The 13,660-nt window shown below is 34.3% G+C and overlaps 1 protein-coding gene across 1 annotated transcript in view; it reads right to left on the bottom strand.

The window, feature by feature from the left end:
* Nucleotides 1-13,660, bottom strand: part of CSMD1 (CUB and Sushi multiple domains 1) — a 1,002,456-nt gene that overhangs the window by 29,875 nt on the left and 958,921 nt on the right. The window contains exons 55-57 of the mRNA XM_085217921.1: nucleotides 7,830-8,018; nucleotides 6,272-6,445; nucleotides 3,895-4,077 (exon numbers count right to left, since the gene is read on the bottom strand). Coding sequence (XP_085074047.1) covers nucleotides 3,895-4,077; nucleotides 6,272-6,445; nucleotides 7,830-8,018 — 546 coding nt within the window. The remainder of the gene's footprint in view (nucleotides 1-3,894; nucleotides 4,078-6,271; nucleotides 6,446-7,829; nucleotides 8,019-13,660) is intronic.

Raw genomic sequence — 13,660 nt, 5'->3', positions numbered from 1 at the left:
TACTGAATGTATTTATGGAATTTATGCAAGGACATTCTGATGCTTAACATCTGCCCAAACAACAGTTTGATAGTAATTGCCTTTAAAATAATCACACACTGTACATATAATATTTATTTTACTTATGGCTTTTACTCATATTTGCTTAATTCAATTTATTGCATTCTGAGAGAAATGATTAAGGCTTACTATTTGCATTAGTAATAGAATGACAGATTGGAGATGGAATCCATTGCAGAATGGATTATGCTGGAAGGAATCCCTGGTCCAATCTCACTGCTCAAGCAAGGTCAATTAAAGCCAATTGCCCAGGACCAAGACCATGCGGTATTTTGAATACCTCCAAAAAGATATGTTATATGACCTCTCTGGGCAACCTGTGACAGTGTCCAGATGAGAGCTCCTATGCTTTAGTTTTGCCCACTGCCTCTTTTCCTGTCCCAGGGCAACAATAAAAAGAGCCTGGCTCCAACCCCTTTGCACCCTCGCTTCAAGTGTTTATACACACTGATAAGACCTCTCCCAAACCTCTTCTTCTCCAGGCTTACTCTGAGTATCACTGATGTTTAGCATTATAAGTGCCTTTTTTTAGTTATGGTCCTCAGACAGGAGGAAAAAGGGAGAGGTATATTTCTCATTATTACTTCCATTGCATTGTTTTGCACGTTAGATAGAAATACAATACCATAGTCCTGGCTTTTCACTGCTCTAGAACTGTTACAGATGTCTCCGTATATTCCAGGTTTCTTTGAAGGAGTCCCTGTTTGCTCCCAGATCATCTGCGTTTTTAGTACAGACAAAACTATAAAGGATTTGTCTTTATGTTGCTTTGGATTACTAAGGCATTCATAGAATCATAGAATCATTAATGTTGGAAAAGACCTCTAAGATCAGCTAGTCTGATGCCCACTAAATCAGGTCTCTCAGTGCCATATCTACATATTTCTTGAACATCTCCAGGAATAGTGACTCAACCACCTCCCTGGGCCACCTGTTTCAGTGCCTGACCACTCTTTCAGAGAAGAAATTTTTCGTATATTCAACCTGACCTCCCCTAGTGTAACTTGAAGCCATTTTCTCTCCTACTGCAGTAATAAAGAAATATATGCTGTTCAGCTATAAAAAAAAAAAAAGTAAAAAAAAAAAAAAAAAAAGTGTTGACATAGCAAACTGTAGTAAATAGAAAAGCAATCTGAAAGAACAGGCTCACCTCCACCTTGCCACAACCTCCTTTGAGAGAGTTGTAGAGAGCAATAAGGTCTTTCCTAAGACTTCTTTTCTTCGGAATGAACAATCCTATCTCCCTCAGCCACTCCCCATAAGGCCTGTACTCCAGATCCCTCACCACCTTTGTTGCCCTTCTCTGGACACACTCCAGGTCCTCAATATTTTTCTTGCAGTGAGGGGCCCAAAACTGAACACAGTACTCAAGGTGCAGCCTCAATAGTGCCAAATAAAGGGAGACAATCACTTCCATAGTCCTGCTGGCTACACTAGTTCTGATATAAGCCAGGATGCCATTCATTAATTATTCAATGTGTTGACACTGTATTTGAACTGTCCTGTATCTTATTAGAGTTTTGGATGACCTGAGTCTGAACTCATAAAGATAGTGTGAGGTGCTTTTTAAAGAATATATGTGCACTGACCTGCTCACCGCAAACTTTGCTGCAGCAACATTTTAAATGACTTTTGCTTTTATGAGTAGGGAGAGAACCACAAATCTTACAATCTCTTCTGATCATAATGCAGTGGATAATGGTCTCATATGGCCCACTAAAGCCTCAGCCGAAGATATAAAAATAGAATGCATTCTGGAATAATCCAGTTTCCAAATGAAATATGCTTCATATCAGCTAATCCAAACAGAAACAGCCACAAATGCTTTTCTTTTCCAGGTGAGTAGTTGACCATTAATGTGTACTTTCCTTATGAGTCTATCAAAAGTTGCTTGCAAAATGGTTACTATATGGTACAGATAAAAACAGTACAACAAAGATACAAATGAAATATAAAGAAAAGAGAGAAAAACATATGAAGAATAAAGGTATGGTATTTATCCACAATTCCCAGCTTTCAGCTACAAATACTAGGACAATATGATGACTTGAGATTCTGTCTCTTTCTGGACATGAGACAGAACCCTGATACAATCTATTAAAAAAAAAAAAATCAGCTCATGCATCCTGCAAAAGTTGTTACAGATGTTCATCTTGAAGCCTGAAGATGGTAGAGATTACTAATAGAAATGCTATGTTTTATGCTGCACTGCCAGCTTCTATTTTATGCAGATTTTCATGGTTCCATGCATGATATTGACTGTAGGTGTTGATGCAAATCATATGCACACTCTTTCTAGTAGGGAACCTTAATATCTTCAAGAAGAAACAGCAGTTCTCAGATTTATGCATGAGGGGATGTTTATAGTGCTTCTGAGGTTACCTGGGCTTTTCTCTGTTGTCTTTAGATCTCAACTTTTCTCAAGGTTTTGTGCGTGAAAACATTTAACATCAAGACCTTCAGTGAAAAAGACAACGAGGACTAATGACAATGACATTCCAAATAAGTTTCTAAATATAGGAATGTTAGAACTGATATGGAGCCAGGGTTATCAATTCTGAAGTGATTTCCAGCAATTCTGCCTATGAGGAAATATGCATTGGCAGGAAGCCTTTTAAATATTCTTGGGTTTTATAAGCATTTTGAGGTCTTTGATGTTCTGTATTAATTACTTTAGCAAATGCTAAATCACTCAATCACAGGTTCAAACAAAGGGATTAACATACTAAAATTTTATACAGTGTGTGACTTCTGGAATAAATACCAGCTCTCTTTAATGCCAAGCTGAGATAAAACCAGTTATAAACTGAGAATTTGTCACTGTTACATGCTTTACACAGTGTATGCAGGGCTGAAAAAATGGTTTCCCCATAATCTCATTGTTACTTATACTGAACAAAAAACAATCCAAGCAGAAGAGAAAAATTGAAAGAAATATTTCTTTTCTTTGTTTTTCTGGAAACATAAGGCTTAAGAGAAAAAAAAATACAAAAATCAGCAGTGTTTCACACACCACTGATTGCCACTGACTGCTGCCATCTTTAACGTCTCTAAGACAGAAAACAAGAAAGGACACTGAAGAACTTCAATTTTCTCCTGTAAATATTGACTCTGTGCCTACTGCCATTTTAATATATTTAGAAAATCAATCTGTACTGAGGAATACTGAAAAATAATAATTGTTAGATGCTAATAAAATATCATTAATAAAATATAATATTTTATACTATCTTCCAGTTTATAGATTAGTATATCAGACATGAGATACTACAGAATCCATAAACTACTATTTTCATTTCATTCATGTGTTTTCCAGAAATACTGTTTTCTGTTTTTCTTCTGAAAAGTATAACATGGAAATAGTCTTTCATAAAATAAAGTCTCTAAGAAAAATTAACTTATGTGGAAAAATATTGTTCTTAAGAAAGCAACACTATTTTGTCATTTGTTCAGTTCTTGATTCCTAGACACTAGATAGAAAGACATGAAGATGGATGATGGCTTTATTTTTATCAGTGTTATCATATTTTCAATAAGTGGCATGTTTTAAATTTCACATTTTACCTATCTTTTCTCTATTTCCAGACTCATTAGTTGTTGAACTAGAATTACTTTCCCCCAGTCTTTTTTATAAAAACAGACTCTATAAAATCTTAAATGTTTGGACTTTTGTTTTTAATCAAAATATAATTTGCTTGCAAACTATATCAAATTTCTGCAGAAATACTTGAAAGCACATTTTTGTCATATATTTCCTTTTTAATTATATGATACAATTCCATTTATAAAGTATTCAGTGGTGCCAGAAATAGCAATGGCATCATGAATACTTACCTTCACACACAGGCTGTATACCTGACCAAGATCCATTAAGCAAGCATGTTCGTTCTGAAGATCCTCTCAGCTGATAACCCATTTCACAGGAGAAACGAAGCAAACTTTTTATTCTGAACTCATCTCCTAGTCTAGACCCATGGGCTGGTATTCCTGGGTCATCACAGTAACCAGGATTATTTCCTACAACAATACAACACAGAAGAATTATTGGTACAGATATTATAGGTAACTATAGTCGCAGTATGGATTCTGTCTTGCGAATAATACTTCTAGCTGGATTATTTCTATCTCGTAGGTCTGATTAACCAGTCAGTCGCATTATCATAAGAAATGGCTGATATAGTAAGTGCAACACAAGGTTGTCAAGGAGGTATGGTCTCAATATCAACAATTTATTATAAATTGTGTTATATTTTTTGTTTATCAGTCTTCATTATTTTCTTTGAGACTTATATCTCTAGACTGAATTTCTATTCAAAGCTTTTGTATTATACAAAATACTCCAACACAGTTCCTTAGGTTGAACTCTGTCTTCTTGTATATATATATTTTTTTTTTACCAGACACATACTTCTTAGATACACAGGACAAAGCCTTGAGCAAACCCTGAGATCATATTTACAATCATGCTTTCAGACATATATTAATATATTAAAAAACAACAACAACAACAACAAAAAAACCTCCAAGCAAATACAAGTTTAAAGCATTATATTAGGGCTGTTTTTCCTGCTCTCTTAACATAAACCCAATTAGCTGTCTCAGTTGTCCAGAGCTCAGTCATTCTTTGATATTACGCATATAATTTTTTATTTTTATTTTTTAAAATGGAATCAGCTCCTGATAACTACCAAAAAAAGTGTATTTAGTAACACAATTAAAAATGCTTTATAGGAGCAAGGAACTTTTAAAAAATTATCATTATTTTTAATTAACAGAGATTGTTCTCTCCTTTTCCTACAGAATTCCTTTGCTCACTAGATGCTTTCAGACCAAATTCAAAATTAGATAATTAAATTCTGCATCAGTAACAATGTTTTAGTTGCACTAAATACATTTTCAGCTCTGAAGAGAATTTTTTATGGTTTAAAAAACTATATTTTTATAATATAGATAGAAGTCTCTAAAAATATTATCACACTGAGGACTATTATCCGAAGAGTTTCAATTTCTTTCCACCAAAATCAAAATTTCCCTTGTGGTGGGAAATATTAGATAACAGCACTTGAGGACTCTGACATTTGAAATGTTAAAGTCTTGATGCAATCTCAGATCTGGCAACCTTTACTGAACAAAAAGGTGATGGACATAAACCTGAGCTTAAGATAAGCAAGAAAAGGCCAATTCTGTGTGGAAATGATCCACATGATTGTCCTGCAGAGAATCTTTTCAGGTCTAGACCATGACAGCAGTGAGTATCACAGCTGTGAGAAGATTCTAATTAAACTTTCCTTTTTAAGCAGCAGAGAACAGAAAGGAAACATGATTGATTTAAATTTATTTCCTTCCCACAGTGCTTCAAATCCTGTTCCTTAGAGAATTAGTTTATAAATGGACAATTGTCAATGAACACTTATTTAAAGTACACATTTAAATATCTTACATCTATTTGAATTAATAAGTAAATCAAATCCAAATTGAATCATATCAGACAGTGAGCATGTCCAAAGGCTTACGAGAAAATATAAGATTCTATAATGCTAAGAAATGGAACAACTTTCTCATAAAATTTTCTTCCTCAACTTCACAGGTTATCTTTTTTTACATAAATACACTGAGAATGTCACTAATAGTTACTCCACTTCCACAAAACTAAATAATTTTCTATGGCTCCTTTTAAATTTGGGAGAAGGGGGGAGAACACGGTGTTTTATGCTTCTTGACAGTGCATAAACATTGCAGTTTTTTTGTATTTGCATATTGCATTATTGCTACTAATAAAGAATATTTCTGTTTGTGAAAAGCAAGTCATATGGTAAGAAGCTTTTCAGCTAGTATCTTTGCTGTGATGTTTTATAAGTAATCATTTTTACATGTGACAATCTTTGTTTACTTAATAGGGACTAAATGCATACGTGTAAGTCAGAACTCTTAACAGTTTTAAATAGTGTTTTGTGGCATCTATTTACTGCAATATCCAACAGTATCATCCAACTAAAGAAAAATGTACCAAAGCAATGACAGAGAAAATGAGAACAAATGTTATCAAGTATCTCAATAAACTATCATAATTCAGCTGAGAGGCTTTTTAATAAACTAAAATATACCTGGAAAAGAATCAAAATAAGTATCTGACTACAGTTAAAAACTGCTTGAGAATACTATCATTCATGTAATTCCAAGGTGACATTCGGGTGACAGTGGTTACACCTACCTGAACAGTGAGGGAGAGTCCCACTCCAGTGGCTATCTTCTTGGCACACCCTTGTAGAATTTCCTATGAGCCTTCGACCCGCTGTGCAAGAATAGTGAATTATGGAGCCATACGTAAATTTGTCTCCAGAAAGAACTGCATTGGCAGGTACCCCAGGATGTCCACAAGAAATGGCTAGTGAAGGAAAGGGCACAATATTTAAGAGGTTTTTATGATGCAGGAGAAACCTATTACAACCTTTATCTACAAAACTGGTACACAAAGTAGACTTATTTCTGGAACTCTGTTCCTTCTCAAGTTACACAGATAACATACTGGTCATTTGTAATACTAAACATAAAAACTACATGTAAAACTAAGTTATCTAGCTTCCCTTCTTGTTATACACAGCATTCTTCATTTTTTTTCCATTCGTAATTCTAATTTGGAAACTATAGACATTTTATCTGTTAAGGACAGGAAAGAAGAACAGAAGAAGGTTATTATTGCAATGTGTTTCTTTATTATAGATAAAATAATAATGAGTAGCTTTACCGTGCCTACAAAATAACTAGAGACAATTCGCACAGTATAGAGAAATAAATACATAAATACAAATGTGGAATTATTTTAAAATGTATTGCACTAAGTAAGCAAGAAGAAAATATATTACTGATCATTCAGGTAAATTATGAATCACCTTAAGTTAATGTGTGATTTTTATTTGAGAAAAAAAAACAAAAACAAAAACAAACACCTATACGGGTATATAGTTTGGATATAGAATAATTTGAAAACTAGAAGTTAGATCTGTTACATGAAGAAACATTCATAAACTAAATATGAGGCAGAAATAAAATTCTAAATGCATTTTGTGTAAAATTTAAGTTACCCAGTGCAGAAAGGAAAGCAAAGAAATTATGTTTTTTCCTAACTCTAGTAAACAGTCACTCAACCTAAACAGGGAACACTGAAGCAAAAGCAACTGAACTTGAGCAGCTATATCAATTACTGGAACTGTGGTCAAAGATATTTATTAAAAAAAAAAAAAAAAAGAAAGGGAAAAAAAAAAAAAAAAAAAAAAGGATTGTTCCTGATATCCATTAAAATTATTTGCGTATTATTTGCATTTTGTTGGCTCAAATGACAAGGTCAAATTCACTGCACGATGGATTTCTGCCAAAAGGCATGGTCCTGACCATCTCTCTTTCACAGCTCCATCTTTCTGCTGCTTTCCTTGAGATGGCACAAGCATTTACGTGGCAAATGGTAATAATTTTAGATTTCTCTAGTTGTTTTCAGGTATGCACCAAGATGGAAAATCAATCTCTATGAACTGGCACTTGAAAAAAAATGTTTCACAGTTCCCTCTAAAATAATTTTCACATGTATAATTAAATTTATATGCCATGTCACATTAATGGTTTTTTTGTTTGTTTGTTTTTTTACCGAACTGTAGAATTTGCAGTATGTTCCTCAGTACAACTACAATTTTTTTTTTCCTATCATGACTAAAATTCATGAACCATTCTCAAATGTTAAATCTGAATAACTACTGTTAGACTGAATGAATACTTACACAAACACTTTGGCAGTGATCTATCCCATAAGCCGTTAGATTTACAGGTCAAAGCAGATGAGCCCAACAGATAAAAGCCCTTCTTGCAATGGTATGCCACACTTGTCCCATATTTGAAACTTTCAGGATAATTCTGTTGGCCATGTCGAATAGCATTTTCAACAAAACCAGGATCAGAACAGTTCACCACTGTAAGACAAGCAGTGATCATCATCATTTTTATGTGAAGAAAACCAAACAAAAATGAAACTAGTACATCATTTAACAGTTAAAAAAAAAGAGAATAAAAATTAGGTATCATGATGATGCACATAAAGCAACTTAGTACAGTATTATCTAGACTGATGAAGAGACATGGTTCACATGTAAGAGACCTTTTTCTGAGGTATAATCAAGCTATGTAAAGCTACAGCATTTCTGAAGTGAAATCATTTGAGTTTTGATTTATGCCAAATCCACTGAAACCTTTCACCAAATGAGCTGCATTTAGCTTACATTACAACCTTTATTTTCTACTTATGTTTTCTACTACTCAAATTTATTTAAATTTAGTATTATAACCTTATAAATGTTAACAAATTACATCTTTCTAACCATTCTACGGTTCTATGAATAGACAAAATAAATATTGTTTACACTAGAAGTTATTGACAGAAGCAAATATCATTTATCTCCCGATGTTTTTTTCTGTCCCTTAAAACAGACCAAAAAAACCAAACTCCTGAAGTCCTAAAATCTCATTTGTCTCGTGAAGCTGCAAGACTTGGCTGTAGAATCTTTTCCACTTGCTCTGAAGAACTCTGAAATTTCATGTTTCTAAAGATCTCTAATTTTAAGTATTCTTTTAAGATAACGTATTCTTTTTAGTTTACACAAGAAATAGATTTCATTATTTCATATTGTTTCTTTTTATCCCATTGTTATTAACCACTGTCAAAAGGTAAATCTGAGAGAATCTTGAGAATGAAAATAGAATATTAATGTAAGAGTTATATCATTTCCAGAATTACATGCAATACATTTTAAAACTTCCTTAAGCATTGAAAAGTCTCAGGAAAGCACAGTAGCTCTGAAATGACTGCCCTTTGTCAAACATGCTTTATCATGTGCTTGAAAAAAAAAAAAAAAGTAAATATTTCTACCCTTTTCTTTCCCCCAGAATGACTTTTTTTTTTTATGTTTCTATTTTATTCAGGTAAGAAAATACGATATCATTAAAAAGCTTTTTTTTTTTTCCTTTACATGATAAATAATTCATCATTCTACTTACAGGGGTTTGCTGCCTAAAAAAAATTTGACTCTTATTTTTAATATTAGATTAAAATAGTGACAATGGCTGAAAGAACAGCTTTGAAACAGAGACTGTATTCATGTTGTTTATAATTTCACTGCAACTGCTTTACGATGAAGAACATTGCATTTGATGATATATTTGCTATATTCACAAAGTGCCTCCCAGACAAGGTGCTTTGGGAAGAAAAGCAAAATAATGTTTTGTATTAAGTTTTAAATGAGGGCCAGAAATGCAGCAGATGCACCGGCAGTCATTTTTGGTGGAACCAGGAGGATAGTAGGCATCTACAAGCAAAAACCTTCAAGAAAAAAACACCTTACAGAGAAAAGAATAAATGCAGGCAAGCTGTCAGGCCTTAATCAGTCACATCTGGGAATTGTGAGAACTCCAGGTTATAGTAAAGTACTATTTCTTCAACTAGAACACTGTTACAAAATATTTCACAAATAAAATACTGTAAAAGAAATAAAATAAGTGATAACATAATTTCAGAATTTCTACTTAAGTTATTCCAAAAATAAGCTAGTATAGGTAGCTTTCTATTTATTTCCATGGAAACCACAACAATAACACTATTAGATAGAGTAAATTCTCAGTTACAAATACTATTTTTCAGTAGTCACCACCTCTCCTTATGCATTTTTGTCAGTGATGAACAGGAGCCTTCATGCTGCATTTGTAAAGATCTGCATGGCTGTCTGTCATGACTTGTCTTTCACGTTATTGATGCCACCTGCTGAAATGCACCACCCACCACCTCACTGTGCTCACATCCACTGCTTGGTCTCTATAAGTATTCAGCAAGTGTTGATGAATGTCAATTGCTTCCATTTCTTCTGCATGCAGGAATTCAAGGACACACCCTTGCTTCATACGCACTTCTGTGTCAGATACCATTTTGTCAGACTGCCCCTCTGCAGCCATCTGTCACATGGCAACAAAACCTAATTAAATATAGCTGGAAAACTTCAACCTCTACTGTCATAACACCAATATTCACCACTGATGTCATGGGCCAACACAATAAAATAGGAGCATTACTTTCAGAACTGCCTTCGTATTAGTGCACAAAATTATTTTTCCCAGTGCAATTTAGCGAATGTCATTTGTATTAACCACAAATATACACTGGTTCAGTAGAGATAGAACACTGAAGCTATTTAATCAAATTCTTTGAATAGCAATACCAGCAAGTTTTACTCAAATAGAACAAAAAAACAAAAAGTATTGAAAAATTCTCACTTTATTGAAGGTTTTTCATATTCATAGAGGAATATAAATTTGTTTCAATTTTTTTCCCATTCTACAAATTACTTAAGTCTTTCCCAAGATAGAGTTTTTAATATATATTCATTAGAGCTGTCCCTTTAACTTCTTAAAACTTAAGCTTTGGTTTAATAAGTATGCCTGACAAGTTAGCTTCTGTGAAGCCAGTAACAGAAAATAAGAAAATAGACCATTGTCTCATGAACGTGTATTGGTCCAAATCTACACAGAAGCAATTCTAACTGAATTAACTTTGAAACACAACAGGGGAAAAACAAAACAACACAACTCTGCCCCCCCCCCCGCCCAAAATAATCATTTTTCATCCAGATTTGAAATATACAAAGTTTAGGGATTATATTACAGTCCCAAAGAATCAATTTGTGCATTACTGGTTTCATTCCTGTACCAGTAATGGCTGTTTAGCTAATTTAGTCATAAAATACAGAATAATCACTGAATGCAGAATTTAAATATGTGCTCTGTGCAACAAAATAACTGCATCATACATAAAGTCTTCTATCAAATGATTATGAAAAGAATACTATACCTCGAGCTAAAAAGGAAAATATTAAACAAAAAAAAACACCTGTTGGTGTCATTTGATATCATCTATAGATTTAAAAAAATGTATACATTAGCGTGATGTGGCTAACAAGAGCTCCAGTAAGGAGTACTTTAGAAAAGAATTTGAGTTGGCTGGCATGCAGAGCTAAGGCAGTAGTTTCCCTGATTGCCTTTCACCCTGGGGACGCAGTTCTAAATCATAGTTAGAGTAGAAGGAGATTGCTTTCTCTCAATGACAGCTGTCAAAGGTTACACGGGAAATGAATTCTGGCACTCTCAATTTAGTCTGTTGAGGAAAGTAGGAGAATGCTTTAAGTCTGCCCTGATGACTTCAAAACCTCTGAAACACTGAAAAGATTCAAACCCTTGAGGACAAAGAAATGAAAAGACCATGCCAGAGTCCCTTAGGCAGTCTTCTGTTAAAAAGTTGAATGATCATAAAAAGTACATCATTCATAGTATTTCATTTCTTATTCTATTTTTTTTTTTCATTGACAGAAACAATGTTAAGCTCCTTTTATAACTTTTCTCTATTTGAAAAGTACTGCATGAATGTTGGTATCTAGAACATGTATAGGGAATGCCACTCAGAATGAATAAAAGTAGAGAATTCACTTTGTATTTATGAATTTATGAATTCTAAGAACTGCTATCTCTGGAAAAGTGAGCACCATTACAGTATTTCCAGTCTATGGAATTTTAGTTAAGTTCAGAGCAGAGTCAACAAAATATAAAAATGGCAACTGCTCAACGAAGCTAAGAGAATTTTTTTTTTAAAAAAAAAGCAACTATCTCAACTTCACTTTGAAGACACAGAAACATAGGAGACATTTTTTATCGCTACTTTTTTTTTTTTTTTTTTTTTTAATGGGAGTCAGCCGGAGAGTAAAGTTTTCATACTGAATCTAGTCACATTAACCATAAATCTAAAATATTTATTTAGGAAGCAGAGTACTTTGTGAATAACATTTTTGCATATATTATTAAGATCTATAAGAAATCATATGTCCTAGCACTGTGTCTTTGATGAACCCAGATCAGAGAAATGTAGTACTTTAGTATAAATAAGGTGGGTAATAGTGCAAATTAACATTATTAATCTGCAGATGAAGACTGGAAGAAGAAAATAGTTCATATTGCTTTGTGCGACAAAAGCTAAAGCACAGTTCATTTTAATTGCATTCCAAAATATTTTGCCATTGATATGAATTTTCCATTGCAAATTCCCACTCTCACTGGAAGCGCTCAAGGCCAGGCTGGATGGGACTTTGAGCAACCTGGTCCAGAAGGAGGTGTCCCTCCCTATAGCAGGGGGATGGAACTAGATGATCTTAAAAGTCCCTTCCAACCCAAACCATTCTACGATTCTATGAAATGTTCTCTAATTATTACCAAAAAATAACAATAATAATAAATAAAATACTATATTTCCTAAGGGAAAATTTCTGCCTAACTGCTATGATAACTAGATAGCTAACTCACTTAATACTAACATAAAACTGGTGTAAGAAGTACATTAAAAAAAAAAAAAAGAATTTGCAGTTACTATTCTTGGCTTTGTACAGAGTTGGTTTAATGTTACAAAACAATACTTTTTTTTGATCACTAGTTTAATTCAAAAAGCATGTTTTTTCTATTGGATACATAGTAAAGCTCTTCTTTTTAGATGTGCTGTCTGTATGTTCATTTATTTGTGGGCATACACGTGCAAGTAGTACCAATTCAGTAATTTCTGTTGTAGTACTAACTCAGGAAGAATGTCTTAAAATCTTTAGTTTTTTGTTTGTTTGTTTTTGTTTTGTTTTGTTTTGTTTTTAATCAGAGCATTGTTTTCCACATGTGAGAGGAATTCTTTGGTTGTACCTTAAAGATGTTTCTGTTACTACTTTTTGAGGTGTCTTTGCCAGATGTCCAGGCAGGTAATACTCCCTAGATGAGTCATTTTAAGTCCTGTACAATCTCTGCTACCTTCAGGAAAATAGCTCAGATGCTTTATCATAGAATCACTCAGGTTGGAAAAGACCTTAAAGATCATCGAGTCCAACCACAACCTAACCATCCAACCCTAACCACCCTCTGCTAAATCATGTCCCTGAGTACCACATCCAAACGGTTTTTAAACACATCTAGGGATGGTGACTCAACCACCTCCCTGGGGAGCCTATTCCAGTGCTTAACAACCCTTTCTGTAAAGAAGTTTTTCCTGATATCCAACCTAAACTTGCTCTGATGCAACTTCTGGCCATTTCCCCTTGTCCTGTTACCTGTCACCAGTGAGAAGAGACCAACCCCGCTCTCGCTGTAAGCACCTTTCAAATACTGGAAGAGAGCAATAATGTCTCCTCCCCTCAGCCTCCTTTTCCCCAGACTAAACAGCTCCAGTTCCTTCAGTCACTCCTCGTAGGGCATATTCTCCAAGCCCTTCACAAGCCTTGTTGCCCTTCTTTGGACCTGCTCCAGCACCTCCATGTTCTTTCTGTACTGAGGTGTCCAAAAGTGAACACAGTACTCGAAGTGAGGCCTCACCAATGCTGAGTACAGGGCAGAATTACTTCCCTAGTCCTGCTCACCCCACCATTCCTGATAAAAGCCAGGATCCAATTGGTGTTCTTGCCACCTGGTCACAGTGCTGGCTAATATTTAGCTGACTGCCCGTCAGTACATCAAGGTCCCTTTCTGTCAGGAAGCTTTCCAGCCACTCCTG

This window comes from Meleagris gallopavo, chromosome 2, assembly GCF_905368555.1.
Source record: "Meleagris gallopavo chromosome 2, MGAL_WU_HG_1.1, whole genome shotgun sequence".
Lineage (NCBI taxonomy): Eukaryota > Metazoa > Chordata > Aves > Galliformes > Phasianidae > Meleagris > Meleagris gallopavo.
Note: the sequence above shows the minus strand (reverse complement) of the source record. Positions and strands in the feature narration are given on the sequence as shown.